General features: G+C 41.2%; 1 protein-coding gene across 1 annotated transcript; it reads left to right on the top strand.

Annotated features, from left to right (window-relative positions):
• Nucleotides 1-1,092: 1,092 nt before the first annotated feature.
• Nucleotides 1,093-23,591, top strand: atp8b3 (ATPase phospholipid transporting 8B3). Its single transcript, XM_061684194.1, has 27 exons — nt 1,093-1,117; nt 3,263-3,354; nt 3,567-3,680; nt 4,316-4,414; nt 6,014-6,075; nt 8,396-8,468; nt 9,068-9,138; nt 9,848-9,918; nt 10,086-10,244; nt 11,040-11,128; nt 11,652-11,845; nt 11,982-12,190; nt 12,641-12,672; nt 12,775-12,931; nt 14,465-14,653; nt 14,756-14,868; nt 15,200-15,367; nt 16,223-16,334; nt 16,425-16,500; nt 16,569-16,692; nt 17,642-17,828; nt 17,923-18,146; nt 18,903-18,986; nt 20,785-21,009; nt 21,096-21,234; nt 22,294-22,424; nt 23,222-23,591. The coding sequence occupies exons 1-27, from the start codon at nt 1,093-1,095 to the stop codon at nt 23,321-23,323; spliced, it is 3,321 nt and encodes a 1,106-aa protein (XP_061540178.1). The 3' UTR covers nt 23,324-23,591.
• Nucleotides 23,592-23,905: the final 314 nt, after the last annotated feature.

Genomic DNA, 23,905 nt, shown 5'->3' with positions numbered 1-23,905 from the left:
GACACTCGGGTGAAGAGAGGGGCGGAGCTGTCAACTGATCACCACCTGGTGGTGAGTTGGCTCCAATGGTGGGGGAAGAGGCCAGTCCAAACTGGGAGGCCCAAACGTATTGTGAGGGTCTGCTGGGAACGTCTGGCAGAATCCCCTGTCAGGAGGAGTTTCAACTCCCACCTCCGACAAAACTTTGCTCATGTTCCGTGGGACGCGGGGGACATCGAGTCCGAGTGGACCATGTTCAGCGCCTCCATTGCTGAGGCGACTGACCGGAGCTGTGGCCGTAAGGTGGTCGGTGCCTGTCGTAGCGGCAATCCCCAAACCCGTTGGTGGACACCAAAGGTGAGGGATGCCGTCAAGCTGAAGAAGGAGTCCTATCGGGCCTTTTTGGCCTGTGGGACTCCTAAGGCAGTGCCTCTGGATTGGCAGACTGGGGTGGTGGTCCCCCTTTTTAAGAAGGGCTGCCCTTTGTCACCGATTCTGTTCATAACAGAATTTCTAGTGGTTTCCTCCACTTTCTGCTCCGTTGTCAAGGTCCGATTTTTTTAACATTAAAAATGGTCAACTTATTGCAAGTCGCGACTGTTTTGGTTCTGAATGCTGATATGGGATTGGACTGCTGTTCAGTGCAAGGTGGGATCTATTGTAGTGGGATACGAGGCCGCTGGTCACGCCAAAATCTTGGAAAATCCTAAACTATTTGCCTTATCACCTTTAACAGAAAGCTGCGACACAGCAGTTTTTCAAAATAACTATATCAACAATATACAAATGTTTGATTGATTATTTTTAGCATGTTTAATAAATTAAGTCAAAGAATTTCAAAGTAGCCCTTGCATCCTTCAATGTTTCTGTTGATGGCCTTTGGAGGAAAACGTTTGGACATGCCTGGCTTTTGCCTTGAGTCGGCTCTACCGCACTTGCTTTACGGGTGTGCAATGATTTCCAAACCATTCACTGTAGAGTAGCGCCCTATCTTGTGTTGGCATGGCAACACGATGTAATGAGTTACAAGATAACCCAGTCAGAGGACACCTCTCTCGTCTCCTTGCAGTACACGCTGTACACTTCCATAAACAAGCTGGTCCTCAAACCATCATGGATAAGGACTGCACAGAATCAGGTATGTCTTGTTTGACCTCATCCTTTTAAGTGAAAGCCTTGCTAAAATGTGGTCTTTTTACTCAGACTTTTTTTCAATGGACCACCTCACACTGTAATTGTAACACCAATCAGACAGCATGAGAAAAATCATTTTCACATTGTGTTCCCAGTGACAAAAAAGAAGCCCGGTGGAAGGCAACCATAGAGTCAACCCTGCTGAACATTGCCAAATACATTTATAACGTTGCAAAAATATGCAAGTGCCATACGAAACAATGTCCAATAATGAAAGTAAAAATGGAACAGTGGATATTTGTGTTGCTGTCCAATGCAAAACATTCACATTTTGTGTTTCTCCCCTCAGAAACCAAGAATATATAGAGTAGTAGTGTGTTTATTTGATTAGCTTTTCAGTCAGTTACTTCACTCAAAATTTAAAGAGAAAATGTCAAATTTTCAGAAAACAACTGAAAAAGATGACGCAAACCAAAAAACTTTACACTTAAATGAAACGCTTACACATTCAATAAGATATTTAAAAAACAATGATATAAACAATTTAAACCACAAAAACACAAACTATATTTTATTTGTTTTTTGGGGGGGGGGGGGGGGGGGGGGAAGACAAAAAAAAATATTCTCAATGAAAAAATTATCATACAATAAAATAAGTAGACATAAGGGTACATACAGTACTGGTTATTTGTGTTGTTGTCGAACAAAAAGCAGAATTGCTTGCTTTGTATTTAAAGAAAAAAATGCAGTTAGAAAAAAGACAAGAAAACTAAACTGGATGTGACATGACACTGGATGTGTGATTTTACAGAAAAACAAAACTTTAAAAGCAAAAAATATATATATTGTCTGGGTTGTATGAAATTGTACGTTTTAATTAAAATAAGATAAGTAAACATTAAATGGCAGTGATTGGCCGTATTTGTGTCGCTGTGCAATAAAAAAACATGTATATCCAGATTTTGCGAGATTTTTTTTATGAATACAAAAACAATGTGAGCCACCAAAAAGTAGAGTACGTTCAGTAAACACTAAAGTGACATTGGGTAATGGTGTTGCTGTCCAATAAAAAGCAAGCATTTCCAAGGTGCATCACCATCAGTGATTTATTGACGTAAACTTTGACCCGAGGTAATATTTTGCCAAGGTCGCTTTGCCTCACCTGTACAACTCTACATGAGAGCCAGAAATGCTCTTCACATGAAGGGATGCCATTTTTATTAATTTTTTCGATCTCACAATTATGTCAGAACTTTTACTTAACCCAAAGCTAAGGGAGGGAGGGAAAATTGGTTTAGTATGTTTGTTTTATTGCCGTACGAGTCCCCATATTTAGATGTGCTCTCTTTGGTTCAAAAAACATGTCACAAAATATGAATTCAATGCAAATTATTTTGCGGACCACCAAGTAACGGTCCGCAGACCCCTGGGTGCCCGCGAACCATAGCTTGAGAATCGCAGTTTTAGTACATTTGTCAGGATTCAGGTTGCAAGTTGGACCCAGATGCTGAGAGGACAGGGAGGTGAGTTTGTGAATAAATGTTTATTGCAGCTTGGAAGCAAACAAAGGAACTCCGAGAACTAAATCCGGGATCGGCAGGGTACCAACGAGGACCGGTCTGGCACGGTAGGAGTCCGTGTTGTCGGTGGGCCGCAAGAGGTGAGCACTGGTTTGCGGGGGGCAGGGGCAGATGGCAGACTGGGGACGAAGAACAAGAATTAGGTCGAGGTAACTCACTAGGTCTTCAGGAAGCAAAAAGATAGGCAAGGCGGCTAGGCCACGATCCTCGACGTAGAGCGTTGATAGTCTGCTGACGAGTTGGAGTCCCGCAGCGTCTTAAGAGCAGTCAGGTGTCATTACGATGACAAGGTGCAGCTGCTAGACTCCAACACGTCAACCCTGCAAAGCACTCATGACACACACACACACACACACACACACACACACATGGGCTGGACTCAGGGTGCTGAAACAGCAGACCTTGACAACATTCCTTGTTTACGCGGCTCACGTTTCCTCCGCGGATGCTTTTCGAGTCATTTGTGGTTTTGTTGCGGTGGGGGAATCGTAAGAGTCCCTCAGAGAGATGCCGGCATGTAAACACACACACGCGATGATGTCCCGACATCGGTTCACGTTTGGTCACAGGTCTCACGTGGCAGGTGAGGGCCAACCAACGTTGCTACCACAAGCGGCAGCAGAAGAAATCCTTCCTGGGCTTTTGTTGGGGCCGGTGTTCAGTGAGTGGCAGCTCCCTCCTCCAGTGTGTGCTAGAATGATGATGATGATATTTGATTTCTTTTTAAATAATAATAAAACAAAGAATCTAACATATTATGTCAAACAATATAATAATACATTTAAGTAATAATATACAATTAAGTGAGAATCCCAATAACATTTTCCTGTTTTTGTCTCAGATGAAGTCTTGATCTAGTCTCCTTGTTGCCAGGACAACCAGGTGCGCAGCTATAAGTACTCCGTCTTCACCTTCCTGCCGCTGACGCTGTTTGAGCAGTTCCAGCGAGCCGCCAATCTCTACTTCCTCTTCATGATGGCGTTGCAGGTCAGTTCTTCGCGCTCCTCCGTTGCTGTCATCTTTGGTAGGGATTCCATTACACAGTCTTGACATGCGTAGTTTCCAGGTTAGAAAAAGTCCACTGAGCTAGCTTGCGCAATGCTGTAAGGCGCCAGAGCCACAGTCGCCGATGCACTTTCAGCCGTTTCTTGAACAGGACTAATATTCAAACGCTCAAATACAAAATGAGAATACTCGCAAGGAGCTGCTGTAAGCCACAACTTACGCTCAAACGCTCACACGCAGAGTAACCGCCCATGCCGACTCCCGGTCGTGACGTATTTGTATTCAGATTTTTCTCAGGTCACTCACAGGTTTTCTTCATCCTCTGCAAAAAATGCCCAATATTACTGCAGCTCACTGAGTCATTAACAGTAGTTATAAAGGTCTTCTTCACTTGTGTATCTGTGACTGTATTAGCCTACACCCTGGTGGCCAAGTCGCACACACCGAAAAGAGTCGCAATGAATTAATCATGATGCACAAACTGTTTAAGTCTTCACATTCTATTTAATTATGTTATTCCTATTTGTGTTATAAAATGAATATAGAATGCTTTTTTTCTTCCTCATCCATAACACATTATAAAAACTGTATACACTATTGTTGTTTGTGTCTCCCAGTGCGTCCCCATCATCTCGTCCATCCAGTGGTACATCTCCATCATCCCACTGATCCTCATTCTCTCCGTGAGAGCCGTGAAGGACCTCATTAACGACATGGTGAGACCGTGAGGCGGTCACCGAACGCGCCATTGACACTCTTTTAAGAGTAGCCATAGAAGCCTCACGCATGAGCGTATCCACACTCTCCTTCGTCGTCCTCATCGACTTCCTTGTCCTCTCCTCATTGACGAAACCAGTCGTGCCGGTAGCATTAATTCCCCCGCTATATCATTAAAGCTTTTCCCTCTTAAATACCAGGGTCATGTTTTGCATGCACGGCTCTCTGGTTAAGTGCATCGCTGAGTTACGGTCGTTAACGGCTCTCCGACTGAAACGCTCGCTTGACCCCTCTCTATTGACTAAACATTTAGCAAAAGGTGTAAATCTCCCGGCCGGTGTCACCGCCGGGAGGCCGCGTAAATGGCGTCCCTCCTTTCTCCCGTCTCACCTTTTCACAGCCACCTTCGCTCAGTGCTTGTCCACAGTGGTGGGAAGTAGTGAAGTACAAATACTTTGTTACTGTACTTAACCCTTGAAGTACCCGCTCGACGTTGCGTGCAGTGGTATACAACACCCCCTCTCATCGAGAACTGAATTTTGTTTTGAAAAAATTTTTGTTTGAGGTGGAAAAAAAAAACTCCATCCGCATTTGTGGGGGAACAACTTAAAAGAGAAATAAAAGAGAATTGTTCGAGGTTGTCAAATAGTTTGTAATTAATATGTTGTCTCATGCCAGTCTAAAAATCATCAGCTTCTGGCATCCAAAAATCAAAAAGTCCAATCTGAAAAAACACAAAGTTAAGTATATTGAGTATTTTTTATCTTTTTATTTATTTGTCAATTTATTTTATTTAAAAAGGATCCCCATTGTCTTATGCCATTTGCTAATCTTCCTGGGGTACACAAATATTAAATTAGCACATGACATATTACATCAATAACTGTTGTTACAAATGATTTGTTGATTCAGCACTTACTCAAAATACATGCTACAGAGTTGAACAAAAGTAAACAACATAAACACAAAAGGCACCAATTGATAATCAGATAAATATGACAGCAAATACTGTTAAGTTAAAAAAAGATATATATATTTATCATCAAGCAGCACCTCTCAGATGAAGAGAGTATCCCATAGATAATAAAAACAAAATACAAACAATTACAAAAAACTAAAGTAAAAAAAAAACAACAACAAAATAAACAAAAACAAAAAAGCAATAACCTGACATTAACGAGATAATATGTCTAACTTTAGTTTATTTTGAAATGAAATCTTGCTTTTTGTTGCATGTTTTTTTTCAGTTGTTCTCAGTATTTTTGTCCATTTGTTTTATTAGTCAGGTTCACAATGTTATCAAAGCTATGGGAACCTGTTTGGTAGCGGGACCATTTTTTCCCCTCTTTGAACGCACTATATAAATTAATAAAAGGGAAACTAGTTTTTTAAATCATGCCAACAGGTATTGTATATAAAAAATAAATAAATAAATATGTTTTGTTTACTTTTGTACTGAAGTACATTTCAGAATCTCTACTTTTTTTTTTTACTTTTACTTAAGTGGACTGAAATCAGTACTGTATCTGTACTTCTACTTCGAGATTGAGTACATTTGCCACTGCTGCCTTTCCATCACTTCTTTTTGTCGTTTCCAGGGGAGGAGACGCAGCGACTTTGAGGTCAACTCGCGACCGTGTGACGTGCTCATCTCCCAGAGGTGAGCGCAAAGACGGTGGCAGGGAGGGAGGGTGGGAGCCTAGGGACCAGATGCTGTGAAACCGGCCCTCTAATGAAGCTCTAATGAAGTGTGAATGAGAGAAAGCCCGGATGCACCCCAAGGCGCCCTTTTCAAGCGGAGCACCCGGCATTCCGCAGGAAAAACAAAATCAAGTGATCTCCCAGCTTGACGTTTTATTGTTATTTCATCATTTTAACGCAATTGAATTCTAAGAGGTGTTCGGTGGTTTAGGGGAATGCTGTGAAGAATCAATATACCATAAATGCGCATAGCCAAAAAAAATTACGTGACTGCTGAGAGACAAGCATCCACACATATGTTATCGGCACTAAAAATGATATTATGAATGCTGAGAGAAAAGCATTCATATGAATGCTACTGTGCATCCAGTGAACGCTAAGACTGATGAGGGTGTGAATAATAAAAATAGAGTGAACGCTGGAATAAAAGCATTCACACCTACTACATGTCCAAAATGTGTGTAAATGCTAAAAGACACACATTCCTATTCTTGCTCTTGTATGTAAAAATGTTTTAAATACAATGCATAGTATTTCTATTGACTCGTCCAAAAGAATTATGTAAATGCTGAGAAACAAGCATTCCTATTATATGATAGTATTCAAAATATTTACTTTAAGCGTCCAAAGAAAAGTATGAATTCTGAGTCACAAGCATTCACTTAAATGCTGCTGTGCAACAAAACTTATTGCATGCATGGTGAGAAATAACCATCCACACTAATGCTACTGACTGTACATGAAGAAATAACATAAATGCTGAGAGACAAACATTCTTTTTGTACCTAAAAATGTACAACATCCAAAAATATATTGCTATTGTACGCCCAAAAAGGATGCAAAGCATTCAAGCATTCACAAATGCAGCTGTCAATCAAAAACTAACTGTGTGAATGCTGAGAGGCAAGGATTCCTAAAATTGATCATTTCCCCAAAAATATTTTTTCTAATAATAGTGCTTTTGTATGTCAAACAAATATATACAGTATGTTTGGTGTTGTGCGTAAAAAAATATGTACATGCTGAGAGACAAACATTTACACCTCTTACATGCTGAGAGAGCAGGTGGAGGAACAGTTAGAAAGATGGAGGCGCGCACTGGAAAGGAGAGGAATGAAGATTAGCCGAAATCAAACAGAATATATCTGCATGAATGAGAGGGGTGGAGGGGGAAGAGTGAGGCTACAGGGAGAAGAAATAGCAAGGGTGGAGGACTTCAAATACTTGGGGTCAACCGTCCAGAGCAATGGTGAGTGTGGTCAGGAAGTGAAGAAACGGGTCCAAGCAGGTTGGAACGGGTGGAGGAAGGTGTCAGGTGTGTTACGTGACAGAAGAGGCTCTGCTAGGATGAAGGGCAAAGTTTATAAAACAGTGGTGAGGCCAGCCATGACGTACGACAGTGGCACTGAAGAGAGAATAGGAAGCAGAGCTGGAGGTGGTGGAAATGAAGATGTTGAGGTTCGCTCTAGGAGTGAACAGGTTGGATAAAATTAGAAATGAGTTCATCAGAGGGACAGCCAAGGTGTTTTGTTTTGTTTTGTTTTGTTTTGTTTTGGAGACAACGTTAGAGAGAGCAGACTTTGATGGTTTGGACACATCCAGAGGAGAGACAGTGAATATATTGGTAGAAGGATGATAAGGATGGAGCTGCCAGGCAAGAGAATGAGAGGAAGACCAAAGAGAAGGTTGATGGATGTCGTGAGGGAATACATGAGGGCAGCTGGTGTTAGAGAGGAGGATGCAGATATAGATATAGATATAGAGATATAGAAAGATATAGCTAAAGAGCTATATAAATAGAGCTAAGCTTACATGGCAAAGGATGACACGCTGTGGCGACCCCTAACGGGACAAGCCGAAAGGAAAAGAAGACCAGCATTCCTACTATTGCCATGGTAATGCCATCTTTTTTATCTCTGTTGTATGTCTAAAAAATTATGGAATGCTGAGTGACAAGCATTCACTCATACTGTATGTTGCTGTGTATTAAAAAAAAAATGCATGAATGTTGAGAGAAAAGCTTTCACATTACTGCTATTGTGTAGCAAATATTAGCTTGATTATCCTATTGTGTCTCCAAAAATAATAGTATGAATGCTGAGACAAGAAGATCACAATGAACATACTGTAAATGATGTCATCAACTACGCAGCTCACAGCCCCTCGGGAGTGTTTTTGTTGTTGGTTTTTTTAATGACGTGATGTTTGAAGCATCTCTCAGCATTCACAAAATATTTTGGAGGGGAAAGTATATGATTAATTTGTCACATTTATTTCAGTTTCAGTCCGGCACAGTGGAAGGATCTGTGCGTGGGAGATATCGTGCGCATCCACAAAGACCAAACCATCCCTGTGAGCTGCTCAAGTTTAAATTTGAAAATAAGTTAAGTTCACAGTGTAGCGCAAATGACATAATCTTGACCCACGTGGTTTGGGGTTCAAATTCTGGCTGCAAACTTCCTGCGTGGAGTTTGAATGCTCTCCCCAAGCTTGGGTGGGTTTTCTCACGCGACTCTAGTTTCCTCCCACATTCCAAAAACATGCACGTTAGGTTTATTGAAGGCTCTAAATTGTCCGTAGGTGCGAATGTGAGTTCGAATGCTTGTATGTGCCCTATGATTGGCTGGCAACCAGTCGGTAGATTTGGTCTCACCCGCGACCCAAATGGATGAGTGTGTTATAGAAAATGGATACTGCTTCGTTGTACTGTATGCGTTGCTTTTAGCATTAGCATTCCTCATCCACAGCTTCTTCTTGATTTGTTTTAACAGCTGCTGCTTCTTGATTTGTTTTAACAACTGCTGTTTAAGTTCACATATGCGTCTCTTCGATGACCAAAATGACAAACAAAGCTTACTGTGTTAAATGTTTGCAATTAATTGGTCACAAAGCCTCTAATTAATTCAATTAACTTTTCCCCACCACTCATTTATTCATATGTTCGTTCTCAGGCAGACGTTATGCTCCTCTGCAGCTCCGAGACTCACAGTCTGTCCTACGTGGAAACGGCTGACATTGATGGGTGAGACCTTTATAAGGTCTGGCTTCTGGTACTCTGGCTTCCTTTCACTCTCCCTGAAAAAAATTAAAGACTAAGACTAAAACTAAATTGTCTATTAGTGTGACTGTGTGTGCGTGTGTGTGTGTGTGTGTGTGCTTTTTTGTCTATACCAGTGATTTTCAAAGTGTGTTCCTAGTACTTCTTACGGTAAGTACTACTAAAGGTAGATGGACTCCTTCTAGTGCAGGGGTGTAAATATGGAAGAGACAATAATATTTAAAAAACTGGTATAGTTCAAAGGTCAGTTTTGTTAAGCATGACCAAACCATAGTGTTTGTGGAACAAAGCTAGCTGTTGCATCGACAATGAGGAGATTATTTGCCCCCAAATAATTTAAGCAAATTTGTTATTTCAAAAGTGTGTATCAAAATGATAACTAGAAGTAGTTCTTTGTTTCAAAAAGATTGCTGATTGATCCCGGTTCTAGTGTTACGCGAAAGAACCATAGTTTAGTTGTATTTAACTATGTAATATAATACATTTGCATTTAACTTTACTTTTATTTCTGAAATTTTTTTATTTAACTTTTATGTGCGTTATATTTTGAGTAAATTATTATACAAGTAAATGTTTTGTTTACATTTTCCTACATTGAATAATGGATGGATGATTATGTGCACAAAAGAACATGAAAAAGTAATGTTGGCATGCATTATCTCTGATTATGCAGCGAGACGAACCTGAAGTATCGACAGGCTCTCGGTGCGACGCACGACGAGTTGACGTCGGAACCCTCAGAGTGTAGGCTCGCCAGCTTTGGCGGTGAATAAACGTTCCAAAATGTTTATATATAATGTAGGTCTTGGGTGTACTCTGCCTCTCGCCCAAAGTCAGCTGAGATGAGCATAGTTAGGATAAGCGCTGGAAAAAAATGGATGAATGTTTATCATAAATCAACAATTTCCCAGGCGTGGTGTGCTGCGAGGAACCCAATGATGGCATGTACGCCTTCAGAGGGCAGCTGCACTGGAGAGGGGAACGTTTCCTGCTGGACAACGAGCACCTCCTTCTCAGGGGGACCGTCCTACGAAACACGCAGATCGCCTACGGTTTGGTCATTTATACCGGTACGGATAGATTCATTTTAATACGTGTATTATTAACCTCAAATCAAAATGTCTGTGGAAGGAGACCACAACCAAGAGTGCTATCCAAAATGTCCTTAGCTAACCTTCTATTGTGGCCTCCTCTTGCTTCAAAGGCAAATTATATTAAGTTGAATGCATTATACTGTACGGCTAATTATGGATGGTGCCGTTGAAATGTGGGTCATCGCACGTCTCCCGGAACAGCTCACACGCTTTTCCAGTCTTTTAAGTGATCATTGATCAGATATTACTGAACCAGGAGGGAAGTGTCACGGATCTCGGCACCGTGACCCTTTCAGTTCTGGTGAAGCGGATCTATATGTCAAAATCCTCCACAGATGGCTTTTATGCCATTTGTCACATCATGTCTATCGATACAGCCCGACGATTGTGACCCTGCTCACATATATTTGACTAAGCCCCGGCTTGACTTTCACCACATGGAGACAAGTATGAAGCATTTCTTTGCAGCTCTGACAACTTACACTCATTTCGGTAGACTTGCTGGAGCCTATCCCAGCTGTCATCGGGCAGGAGGCGGGGTACACCCTGAACTGGTTGCCAGCCAATCGCAGGGCACATACAAACAAACAACCATTCTCACTCACAGTCACACCTACACAAAAGAACCATGTATCACTGCAAGGGGGGGGGGCACATCTCCATGTGTTTCACCTCTGTACAGTAAGGTCATCCTGCTCAAGGGCACATCAGCGGCTGTCTGCCTTGTTGAGCAAGGGCCTGAACTCTCGCTCTCGTAATTGTCCGACCAAGGTGCCGACACGAAGATCCTGAGGAACTGTGGGAAAGTGCGAGCGAAGAGAACTCGCTTGGAAAGTAGTCTCAACAGAGTGGTGATAGGGGTGAGTGCTTCAGTATCTAATGAGATCCAATACTTATTAATTACAGGGTTAGTTACTATACATATAAAGATTATTACTTGCTTATATGTAGACGACCACAATGTATCCCTGTTTTCTTGAAATCAAGTATTTTTTCAGTACTTTTGTCATGCTATTATTTATTGAATAATAGCATTATTTATTGACATTTGTATATATATATATCCACTGTGTGGAGTTTGCATGTTCTCCCCGTGCCTGCGTGGGTTTTCTCTGGGCAATCCGGTTTCCTCCCACATCCCAAAAACATGCATGAATTGGAGACTCTAAATTGCCCGTAGGTGTAACTGTGTGTGCGGATGGTTGTTTGTTTGTATGTGCCCTGCCATTGACTGGCAACCAGTTCAGGGTGTGCCCCGCCTCCTGCCCGATGATAGCTGGGATAGGCTCCAGCATGCCCGCGACCCTAGTGAGGAGAAGCGGCTCAGAAAATGGATGGTTTAATGACGTGGCCACTGAGTGTACATGTCTTTGGGGTCCACAGATCGTGGTGTTCTTGCTGCTGGTCGTTCTTCTTCTGGCCATTGCCTGCGGGGTGTTTGCAAGCCGGGTCATGATCCGCACAGAGGTTCTGTCAGCTCTGGTTATCAACGGTGACCCGGTATACACGGGCTTCCTGGTCTACTGGAGCTACTTCATTCTGCTCGGCCCGGCCGTGCCCATCATGCTATACGTCACGTCAGTTCTAACATGCTGTGATGTACAGTGGTGGTGTGGATTCTAACGTTGATGATTTGTGTTTGTATGTGTGTGTATGTGTGTGTGTGTGTGTGTGTGTGTGTGTGTGCGTGCGTGCGTGTGTGCGTGCGGACAGGTTTGAGTTGATTCATACATTCCACAGCAAGTTTATTAATTGGGATTTGGAAATGTACTGGCCTCAGACAGACTGCCCAGCACAGGCCCGGAACACTTCCCTGTGTGAGGAGCTGGGCCAAGTGGAATACCTGCTGAGTGACAAAACTGGAACCTTGACCCAAAATCGTCTGCTCTTCAGGCAGTGTTGCATAGCCGGGGAGATCTACGGTATACGATCACCTTATTCTACATTGACAATTTAAATTTTAGTATTATATCTCAAATAGTGGCCATCCCTCCAATACATGGGTAGCCAACATTTTTCTTCCAGGGGGTGCACACAGAGAAATCGAAGGATCATTTTGACATTCTTCACCTCTAATTTATTGAACACCAAGTATAATACTTGAACCTGTATGGAGCACCAAAATTCCAGGACTCATACTTTCATCACCTTCTAGTATGGAATTTTTTTCGTATAAAATCTAATATTGGTGTGGTATGGTATGTCAATGTTTCACCATGGAAAAGGAGTGCGAGGGCCGGATCAGCTTTGGTTACTACTGTACATATAGCATTAATATATATATATATATATATATATATATATATATATATATATATATATATATATATATATATATATATATATATATATATATATTTTAACTCCAACAGGTGATGCATCAGTCAGGGCAGAGGACACCGAGGTATGATCACTTCTGCATGAATTCTCACTATTATACAATGCACAGCATGATGTTATTTAAGTTTATATACAGTGTGTGCTCTGGCATACTTTGGATGCATAGCCGATGGACCTCACCTGGAATCCGTTCTCCCGTGGCGGTCTGTTCATGTGGGCCCCCACCCTGGTGGAGCGTCTCCGAGCACAACAGTCTCCGACGATCAGGCGGTTCTTCACCGCACTGACTGTGTGTCATACTGTCATGGCCCAGTGGAAAGAAGGTGGGAGGAAATATATGTTGTTGTGCACTGAGCTTTTTCTGTCTTGAGTTACGAGTGCTAGCGGTGGTGGCAGCAAAATTCACAACAAGCGGCAATTTGGCAGAAAGTGAACAATTGTTCAAAAAAGAGCCCAAGTGTTTGCTATGAGATTTTTATTGCCATTCCCAGATGAAGTCTGAAGTGCAACTAACAACAACAGAAAAAGAATTGCCAATTGTGTATTTAACAAAACTACGTTATTTTTTGTCTCACCTAAGCCCTCTCGGGTAACGCTAGCACACAATGTGAAATGCCATCGACAGGCTATAAAAAAAAAAAATACCATCAATGTTGTGGTTATGAAAAACCTTGAAACACCTTATATTTGAACACCAACAGTAGCAACACATACACTAATACTCACAATCATATATTCTTCATGCTCTGCGAAAAATTACTAACATTATTGCAATGGTGTTATTCTGTGTTTATTCATCAAATCCTGTAGTATGTCTGTATGTATTGTACTGCCCCTGGTGGCCAAAGCGTGAACACTAGAACAAGCAGCACAAGGCCCAGTGAATTATCATGATGCACAATCTGTTGAGATTCTTGAAATTTAAATTCTTGTATTATGGTACGACTATTATTTGTATCACGTACAAGACTGTAGAGTGCTATTCACTTATTGAAAATGTGTTACAAAAATTGTTTTTGCTGTTTTTTGGGGCGTGGGAACGGATTCATGGCATTCCCATTAATTTCAATGGGGAAAGATGATTTGAGATAATGTTTTGAGTTCCAAGCGTGTTCACGGAATGAATTAAATTTAGACCATGAGCTGCAACTTCCCCCCCCCAGTTTTAATCCCAGAATGTTTTTTCATTTTCCAATTTTTTTCATTTTGTTGTGATACAAGCATCATGTATGTAGACTTTTGTGTTACTTTGTGTTGTTTCCAATTGTGATTTTCTAAAGTAAGGCTGGCAGTTTTTGCTTTGTCTCATATTTGTATGTATTTTGCCCACCCTGACTATGCAATATTTACTTGGGCAGACAGCTAACAGTTCTCCTGAAGAAACGCAAAGTCTTCTTGAATCTGTTTATTTGATATAAAGGTTCACTCAAAGTGCTTTTAACACAGCACCACTGCAATTACCATTATCCTGAAATAAGTCTGCTAGCTTAATGCTAACATACAACGAGAAACTCCTTTGTTGGGCTAACTGAAATTAGCACCGCTGTTGTGGTCATCTTAAACCATCAAACAAATACTACTTTAATGTAAACATGGCAGTAATACAAACAAATATAACATCCGACAATACTCACTGGCTCATATTCTCTCTGCTCTGTGGAAACAATCAAAACTGCTGGAGTTTAGCTTCATCTTTAGTTTAGGATGCTTACTGTCTACTTCTTCCTGACATCTTTGATCAACTCTACCTGTGCCACACTACTGCCAAAGTCAGGCTAAGGCGCACACCAGTTTTTGTGTAACAATGTGTTCGATAAACCAATTCTTACGGTATTCTCCTACTCATGTCCTCCCAGACGTTCCAGTTTACCAAGCAGCATCTCCAGATGAGGAGGCTCTTGTCGGCGCCGCCAGGGAGCTGGGCTGGGTCTTCTTGTCCAGAAGCAGAGACGTCATGGTTGTCTCCGAGATGGGTGTCACGCGTCACTATAAGCTGCTGGCGTTGCTTGACTTTACCAGTCAGAGAAGACGGATGTCAGTTTTGGGTGAGGGAATGAGTGTTTTTATGCCTCACTCTCCTTCTTTCAAATGCTTTTTTTTGAGGATTGCTCTCCATGGTTTGCTTGTTTTATTCCCATTTGTTACAGTCCGGGACCCGGAGGGGTCGTTAAAACTGTACTGTAAGGGAGCTGACATAGTGATATTGGAGAGGCTGCAGAGGGACTGTCCGCATCAGGAGAGCACTGAACAAGCCCTTGAGGTACATTCACACAAAGACGCTGCTGGACACAACAATAGGTTGACCTGCACAAAATCTACTTTTCTGAGGGCCCATAATGGGAATGTAACAAACCAGGCTGCTGCATATCACCATATAATGTCTTTGTCTTTATACTTGGTGAAGCAGCATGTGGCTTCTTGTACACTCTGTTCCAAGTAACTGCAAACAATGGGGCAGTGACGACCTAGTAAACAGGGTTTAGATTTAACAATATGGCCTTACACTATCAAGTCAGACAGTCGTGTTTAGGATTACGCTGCCTTAATGGAGGTTTGTGCTCATACTGAGGGCTCTGAGTGTTTTTTTCAAGCTCTTTTCCCAGGCTTGTCTGAGGACCTTGTGCATTGCTGTTCGATCGGTTTCCGAGACGTCATGGGAGCAGTGGAGTAAAACTCTGGCTCGGGCTGCTGCCATGGCGACCTTCGACCGCAACGCCCTGCTGGAGAAGCTTTATGATGAGATGGAGCAAGATCTCCAGGTGGGCTCGCTTTGAAACACTGTACTTCAATGTTTTAATGTTGTTTAAATAATGTGTTCATATGCATTTTCAAAAAAAATGGCCCAATCAATGGCAGACAGATATTTTTAAGTTGTTTTCTTCTAAATGCATGAGCCTTGATGATAAGTTGTGATATACATATATGTGATCAGTAACGGCAAAAATATGGAAATTTCCTCCATGAATTAATTTGAGCGATACGAGTATTTTGAATTATTGGCATTTGTTTTACCTTAAAAGATTTTGGATTCACACATTAGCAGACAGCAAAATAAAATATATTATTTCTGAGATATGAATGATTGTGTATGAATTTGTGTTGGAACTGTTGCATGTCTTTACCATTATTGTGATTGGATAAAGACAAAAGTGTAATGGGTTTAATGAGTAGTTAGCATCATTTATGTACTTGTCTACGTAGTGTTTGAAAGACAACACATAAATTGTGCAACTCATACAATTTTTATAAAGCTATCAATGTCTTTACAGTTATGCACCTTTGTCTTAACTTTTATAAACAGAAGTATATTTCAGTGGGCTACCACCATTTGCTCTGTCAGTAAGGATGACTTTTACAATGAATGCCTCAAATTTTAAATCATCATCAACTTTTTTAAAAATGGAAGTGTGGCTGTTTGAGCATGCGAGACATTTACCAATATCAAACCAAAGTGGCATAACAATATTGCTAAATTAGATTTTTATTTATTTTTTACGTGTATTATCCATTATTGATCAAATTATATGAAAAAGAGAGTCAGTGGATGAATAGCATTATCACTATTCTTGTTGCAGCACCCACACTGAAATAAATCCAACTTTTATCATCCATAGCTTCTAGGTGTTACAGCCATAGAGGACCGACTCCAGGAAGACGTTCCTGAGACGATTTCTCTCCTAAAACAGGCCGGGATTAAAGTATGGGTGCTAACAGGGGACAAAAAAGGTATGGAATAACCGAGTAGGAAACACACCATTGCAGTATTCTATTTGTACATGTATTTCCTAATTTGTTGTAATTGTTTGGACCCTCAAGAGACGGCAGTCAACATTGGATATGCATGTAAACTACTGGATCCCGACACGAGATTACTGGAATGGCAGGAGTTGAGGTCAACTGTGATTGTGGGACCATGAACGCATCATACTATAGTACTGATTTTGTATGTTTGACTCACAGGCAGATCCTCCAATCGCCAGACCCTGTGGTCCATTTCCTTAAGATCAAACAGACAGATCTGTGGGCTGTTGAAAAGGAAAAGGCTGGAGTACAGACTGCAGTGGTCCTGACTGGTCCTGAGCTTGTAAACATCCATTTTTAGTGTAATAACTGTATGATGAGACAAGCCAAAATAATGTTACTGATTACTTTCCACTTTAGTTTCCAGTTGACTACCATTAAATCATATCAAGAATTTGCTGCTTCTTGGTTCGCTACTCTTCTGTACTTTTTCACTGAATCAACCCTTGCTCCCAACCTGCTTACAGCTAGTGGCTGGAGGGCCTAGCAGCTAACCCTTCCAGCCTCTCCGGGCTAGCAGCACAGCACTGGCAAAAAACACGCCAAATAACGAAACTCCTGGTAAACCTTTCTATACATATGTTGAATGACCATCAGACACTGCGGGGCCCGAGGGGAGCTCCTACGCACAAGTACTCATCCCGGAAGTCACTACTGCAAATAGTCCCAAAATGTAATGCTGTGGGCTCCAATTGTAGATAGTTGAAACAACCACTACTGTTGTTAAAAGGACTCGGTCACTGAGCTGCAGCTACAACTACTCCATACCAAATGAATGGGAACAAAACGGAAAGAAACGTGTAAATTGCCGCACTCTTAAATCAAGTTATCATTGCATAATGGAAAAATCTGTGGACCTAGTAAGGACCCTTGTGTAACACCACTCGCATCTCTCTACAGGGGGTCCTTTGTTTACGATGGCGATCCATTCCTATGGTAGCTACATACCCAATATTTGTACTTAAGTCGGAAGGCAGCACGGTCTGTTACTAACCTAGACTAACATAGTAGTAGTCATATAGCCAGTAACTATTTGAATGAAAAACACAAAATAAAGCAGTCAAATGAAAAACAGTAAGTCTGGCAGGAATTGAGCGTGTCGCATGACCACATATTCACACGCTGCTGCACTAGTTCACGGCATGCCGTTCGTAACCTTGAAATGATGTACTGTATATCGGGACCGTCCTAAAGCGAGGACCACCTGTACTTAACCTGGTGTTTCTCTGCAGACAGAGTTTGACCAGAGACCAGAGTGGGGCGCCAAGTTCATGAACCTAGCCCAACAGTGTCACACAGTGTTGTGCTGCCGGGTGACACCTGGACAGAAGGCGGACGTTGTTAATTTGGTCAGGAAGCACACAAGCTCCATCACGCTTTCCATCGGTGACGGCGCCAATGATGTAAACATGATCAAAAGTAAATGAACAACCCCCCCCATCACCCCCCCCCCCCCAAAATTTTTTTTTTACTCGCGTTTCTAGTATTGAATCATGTTTGTTGTTCATTTTAGCGGCTCATGTCGGCGTGGGACTGACAGGAGTGGAGGGAGGTCAAGCAGTACAGAACGCAGACTTTTCCTTGTCCTCTTTCAGATTCCTGCAGAGGTTGCTACTGGTCCACGGGCGCTGGTCATACCGGCGCATCTCCCTGTTCCTGCGCTACTTCCTATTCAAGACCTGTAGCTTTGCACTGGTGCACCTGTGGTTTAGCATCTTCAACGGCTTCAGTGCTCAGGTAGGGAAATCAATGTAGCGAAAACCTCAAGCAGTGGGGCATCGTGGGATTGTAGCTACCTATGTAAATTTAGTTGAGGAATTCAGAAATACAGTGAACCCCAGCTGATTTACAATTCACCATTAATGAGGAGAGCAGATGAATGGAAGATTACAGTAGAAGTCCAACAGGCAGGCAAGGCTGACTGTGGGGTTGAAGCTACACAAAGCAGGGTGGTAAACATCACAGAATGATGCAAAGCAAGGTCCCACCACTGTACCCAGTGGTGGAAGCTAACAGGTGATCAGCTAGCTGCTGAACATGAGGTAAAGTGAGTGACAAATTTATGATAAAGTCATTTGCAATACGCATACCAGTATGCATTTAATATATCAGAGTATCTAAGTACGCTGAGTCAAAAACGTAATAAATTGGTCACAGTAGAAATTCAAATTTTTCCTGGTTGCGAAGCTGTGACATATATGCCAGTGTCCTTGCACTTGTTAAGTTTTTTTTTTCAAAATGATATAAATGTGTTTGGTGATATTTTTTGGTATGTTTATGGTTTAATACAGGCAATCAATTATAAATATTATTTTGGTGGGGCGTCCTTCGCACACAAAGTTTCACTATTCACATCAGGGCTTTGTCACCAACACCCGTGAATAGCGAGGGATCACTGTATTTAAAGTTGGAAACTTCCCACATTATAGAATATGAATTATATTTATTTTCTCAAAGTGCTCATTTTAAAAATTGAATGTTTCTTTCTTGTAGTCTATGTATGAGACATGGTTCATCGCTTTTTACACTGCCTTCTACACATCATCCCAGATTTTGTTTGTGGCCTTCTTTGAAAAGGTGAGAAGGTTTGCTTTATTTTTCCACCATTACAAAAATACAAAAATAACAATAAAAAATCTACATATATATTTTATTAACCTGAAAATGAACTCTCACTCACTAAAAATATACAGTATATAAATATGTCAATACTGATCCTATGGCTTTTGAAAAATCTTGCTACAAGAAAACTGCACCCCCCTTGAAAACTGCAAAACACTTGGTATGGTCCAATTAGCTCCTCCTCTATATCAAGCCCTGGCTTCCTCGTTGTATTCTTTTGTCTCTTATCTATGTGAACCTGACAGTGAATGCAAGCAACTAAATTTCTATGGTAAAAAATAGAAAGATTTTCATCTCTTTTCAGGTACCTTTGTGTCAAATGTACAAAGGTTATTTTTCTGGTTTGCTAGTAATGCTATGTCTTGTGTTGTGTAAGGTACTGGTAACACATTGTTGGGTCAAAAAAGTTTAGGTCAACGGCGTTTAGCAAGATTAATTTGCCGCTAAACGGTGGACAGTTTATTTGTATTTACTACTGGTACAACATTTACACTTTGGATGAAACTTTCAGGAACCTTCCACTTCAACCAACTGCGGTTAAAGAAGCTATGACTTTATGGTAAGTAATTGTCACTCAATTCCTACTAGCTACAGTAAAGGGCCTATGTCACTGGCCTGGAGACTAGTTGGCCACCTGATGGTGACCCGAGTCTGCTGGGTGCGGAGACATCTCCGCAACTTCTGGTAACTAGCCAGGTCGCCAGGCTGTCACAGTAAATTAAGTAAATTAAGTAAACACATACACAGTAAATTTTTAATTATTTCCGAGACCATTTCAAGACCTTTTCGGAGTCTCCAGCAGATCTATGTGACATCTCCAAGACCTGCTGGAGACCAAATTGAGGAGACATTGTGGAGACCTCACCACGGAGTCGCAGCAACTTTCAGGCAAATTGGTCTCCATTATATTTCCGCCCTGATGAAATGAGAGCGCAAGTAATATTTTAGTCTCCTGAGTCGCCGCGACGACATGTCTGCCAATGAGATAGGCCCTTAACATTAGCCTGAAGGTATTGTACAGTCTTAGTTGGTACCTAGCTAAAACAATAGCTCAATTTAGTTACCTTTTAGGTTATCTCCACATAAGCTCGAGGTACTGAATTGCTAATGGATAACTTTCACAGTAGCACAAGATGTACAGCATTAGCTTTTAGTTAGCTAATGTTCCTATTAGCTTTTAGCTTTGATATGAGCTAGCTTTTACTTTAGCTTTAGCGCTAGCCCCAAGCTAATATTAACATTGGTTGTCCTGAGATTTGCCACTAGCTTTAAAGTTAAATCTAGCTGTGCCATTAGGAGTGTGCTAATTTAAACGCTACACACTTACTGTCTGTTAAATACAGTTAGCATTTGCTAATCCTAGAACTAAGATTGAGGGAAGATTGTTTTAGGATTTGGACCTATAGCCAAAGGTATATAGGCCTACTGTAATAAATTATTTTATCATATGTACATTTCTTATAGTAATGGCTGTTTTGATTGCAGGTGATCAAGTTGGATCCAGTAAAGCAAGCAGATAATAAGCCACGCTTCCCATAGATGACAACATCACCGTGACTTCACCATTGCTTCAATATTGTACATTGTTTTCATTCATACTGTATTTGAACTAAATAACAGTTTTTTTTTTGTGTGCTTTTTGTCAACTTTAAATGTCTAAATAAAGTTGCAGCCGTTGCCCATTGTCACTGTCATTAGCGTTGTGCGGCTACAGCAACAGTGGCCCCGTACTGACTTCAATGTTTCACTGTAGGATGTGAGTGCAGAGAACAGCCTGAAGTGGCCTGAGCTGTACAAGTGTGGACAGAGGCAGGAGCTTTCCGGGCCCCTGGTGTTGTTTGCTTCATTGGTGTACGCTCTCTACGCTTCATTTGTTCTCTTCTTCGTTCCTTGTGGAGTCTACTACAACTCTGCCGTCGACTACCAGACCATGGCGGTCACTGTGTCCATGGGAGCCGTATTTACTGCCAACATAGAGGTCAGAGTTGCAAACAATGAATAGAACACCAGTATTGTAATTTTGCTTGACTTAATCTCAAGATGACATTGGTTCTGTCCTATCAGATGGTGTTGTTGACCAGAAACTGGACAAAGTTCAACATAGGAGCCTTGTGTGTTTCTTTGCTGCTCTACTTCATCTGCTCCAGGATCACACACAGCAAGTTCTTGTTCCAGAGAGCACCCGCTGATTATTTATTTTACGGTACAATACTCTTTGACGGATAATCATCCATTTGTATTTTTCTTTTTTTTTTTTTAAATCTATTTTCAAAGGGACATGTTATGGAAAAGTGACTTTAATTGCTTGTTTACACAACTGTATTTGGCTGTTTGGTTCCTGCTCACCTATCAAGTGTAAAGTTACACTACCAAGTATAATATTTGTGAGCTGCCTTTGTCAGAAAAAAAGCATCTGTAGGCAAGGTGTCCAGATTTTGGCACAACATCTGCATGAATTTAAATATAGTACTACCTTGAATTATGTTCAGTTTTTCAAGTTATGAGCCAATGACGGCAGGGAACTTCATGACAAAGTGTAAAAAGTACTGGTAACTGTTGTACATACTTCGTATGTAACTAAGCCACATAATGTTGTCTTGTGAAAATACGGGTTAATGGCATTTCCATTCATTACAAGAGGAGATTTGTGACTGCACTGCGAGCGTGGTCGTGTAAAAAATTCAACTTATATGACAAGATACCACTGTCGTAAGTGCCCTTACACAGTTTATCCACCCACCACTTGGTAGCTACTTTGGCCAAGGTCCGCCATTTTCTTTTGGGGAAAATGACAGCGAGACAGCTACCCACTATCAAAGTTAAAACCTAAGATAAGCTGCAGTGTTGTTTGATGCTCTGATTTGAGTTGGGTGATTGCATTTTCAGTTTCTGACAACCAGAGCATAAACACACTTTTGAAATTTACATGGTAGCAGTCACTAGCATAGCAAACACAGCCAGAAAAACCTAAGAACGTTAGCTAGTGTATATGCCCACATACAACAAGAAGTGCGAGTGTCTTCTCTTTCTGTGGGTCTGGCTCTAGTTCAAACACACTCTATATGGCTGCACCAATGAACTTTTATAAGGAGCCTTGATTCTCCCCGGATTCAGGCTCACTAGTTGTCATGGTAACGCAAAGCTCCACTTGCATTGGCACACCCCGCAGTAGTGCAGTGGAGCAGTAGTTCCTTTACTGCATGTGAGACAGGAAAGCATGGCGTGAACTGCACGGTTTGATCGTGTGTGGGTTCTTCATCAGGTGCGTCTGGCGAGGCTTTCACAGATCCAGTCGTGTGGCTCACTGCTCTGCTCACTGCCTGGACAGCTGTGTTGCCTTCAATGACCTTCCTCGCCCTCAGTGTCATCCAAAACATCCACGGCAAACATAAGGTGAAACTCTTGTCTGATTCTTTCTGCGCCAAAGTCTTTACTTTCATTTCAAATAACTTCATGCACTATGATGTATTGTTTCTTCTGTGATTTTTGGCATTATAATAAGAAATCCAAGCTTTACAGTTGAGTTTATTTCCATATTTTATCTTAATATTGCTTTGACATTCAGTTGTAAAGGGTACCAAAAAAACTTAAAGGTACCCTGAAACATTTTGGGTGCCTGGCTTAACAATTGTTACCGTCATGCAACAATGGAAATGGAAAGCGACGAACAGAAAACATATTTTCTTTAACAAAGTGCAGGGGAGCCTTCCTGTTATGCCGTTTGACTTCTGATTCTCATTTCAAAAAACAATTTTCCAATGAATAATAATGTATGGTCAATTATTTTGTTCCAGACTCAAATTATCACCATCATAAAACCTCCTTTAGGTATTGTTTTTTGAAGTACCATTAAGTCCTAACTGTCACACAAGTATCAAGTTGAGCTCACCACTGTATAGTACAACAAAAATAAAGTAAAACTTACTCATACCTTGAGTATTTTTTCAACTTTGTCGTAAATCGAGCACACCCTGTCGAATATAAGAAATCTCCCATTTGTGCATGACACTACAATGGAAAATCTTTCTAGATGAGGGTTTATGGGTCCCAACCGTGCTGTTGAAAGCTAAAGCGTACCCCTTGTTGGCAACCTTACCCAACAGGGATTTGCAAGGCTTTTTTTTTTTTTTCCATGCTTCATTATTCATGGATAGCGGCCGCTGATGAGTTTTTACTTGAATGTGATGCAGGTTCACAGCAGATCCCATCAGCCAGTGGAACTGAGATCACAGTTCGGAAGGAAGACTTCTCTTTGGCGTTCATCATTTGTCGTCGCTCAAGGACCTGTCTGAAGCACAGTCTTGGATTCGGCATGTAGGAATTGCCGTAAAGGAACACAACAGTGGTGGAACTTGATGGCCACTTGAAGAAACCAAAAAATTACCACTGACCTTTGAGAAGACAAATATTGCATTATTGTAGAGCAGTGGTAGTTAATTTTCTGTAGAGCCCACACTCACATTAAAGACAATTATTTTCTAATAAACTATTGAATTTATGTACAATGAATTGTTTTAGGCCTAGGAACTGGGTCTCAAATATAAATACAAGGTAAACTAAGGTTGCAATATAAAAAAGAAACGTCTAAATACTGCAAAATAAAAAACTGAATTCTACAAGGAACAAAAAAGTCAGTTATTAAGTACTCATTGATGATCCAACAAAAGATGTGTTGCTGTTGTGTGCTCCTTTGGGAACAGACCCAAAGGTTTGCATAATTATCTCTAGATCATGATACTACTCATGATGTTGGTAATGTGGGGTTGGCTGATTGAAATTTATACAGTACTTGAGTAGGCTATACACGATCAGGATTTTTGGGGCCCATCAGCGAGTTTAAAAAAACGATAACCGATCACCGATCCGATCACAAG

Source organism: Phycodurus eques, chromosome 8, assembly GCF_024500275.1.
Source record: "Phycodurus eques isolate BA_2022a chromosome 8, UOR_Pequ_1.1, whole genome shotgun sequence".
Lineage (NCBI taxonomy): Eukaryota > Metazoa > Chordata > Actinopteri > Syngnathiformes > Syngnathidae > Phycodurus > Phycodurus eques.
The sequence above is the reverse complement of the archived record's forward strand: the minus strand, read 5'-3'. Positions and strand labels throughout refer to the sequence as shown.

Excerpts from the sequence above, each read along its gene's own strand:
- atp8b3 (XM_061684194.1), top strand. The coding sequence starts at position 1,093 with ATGGATAAGGACTGCACAGAATCAG. Across the intron at positions 11,846-11,981 it reads CCCATCATGCTATACGTCAC|GTTTGAGTTGATTCATACAT; the intron begins GTCAGTTCTAAC and ends GCGTGCGGACAG. Across the intron at positions 15,368-16,222 it reads AGATGGAGCAAGATCTCCAG|CTTCTAGGTGTTACAGCCAT; the intron begins GTGGGCTCGCTT and ends TATCATCCATAG.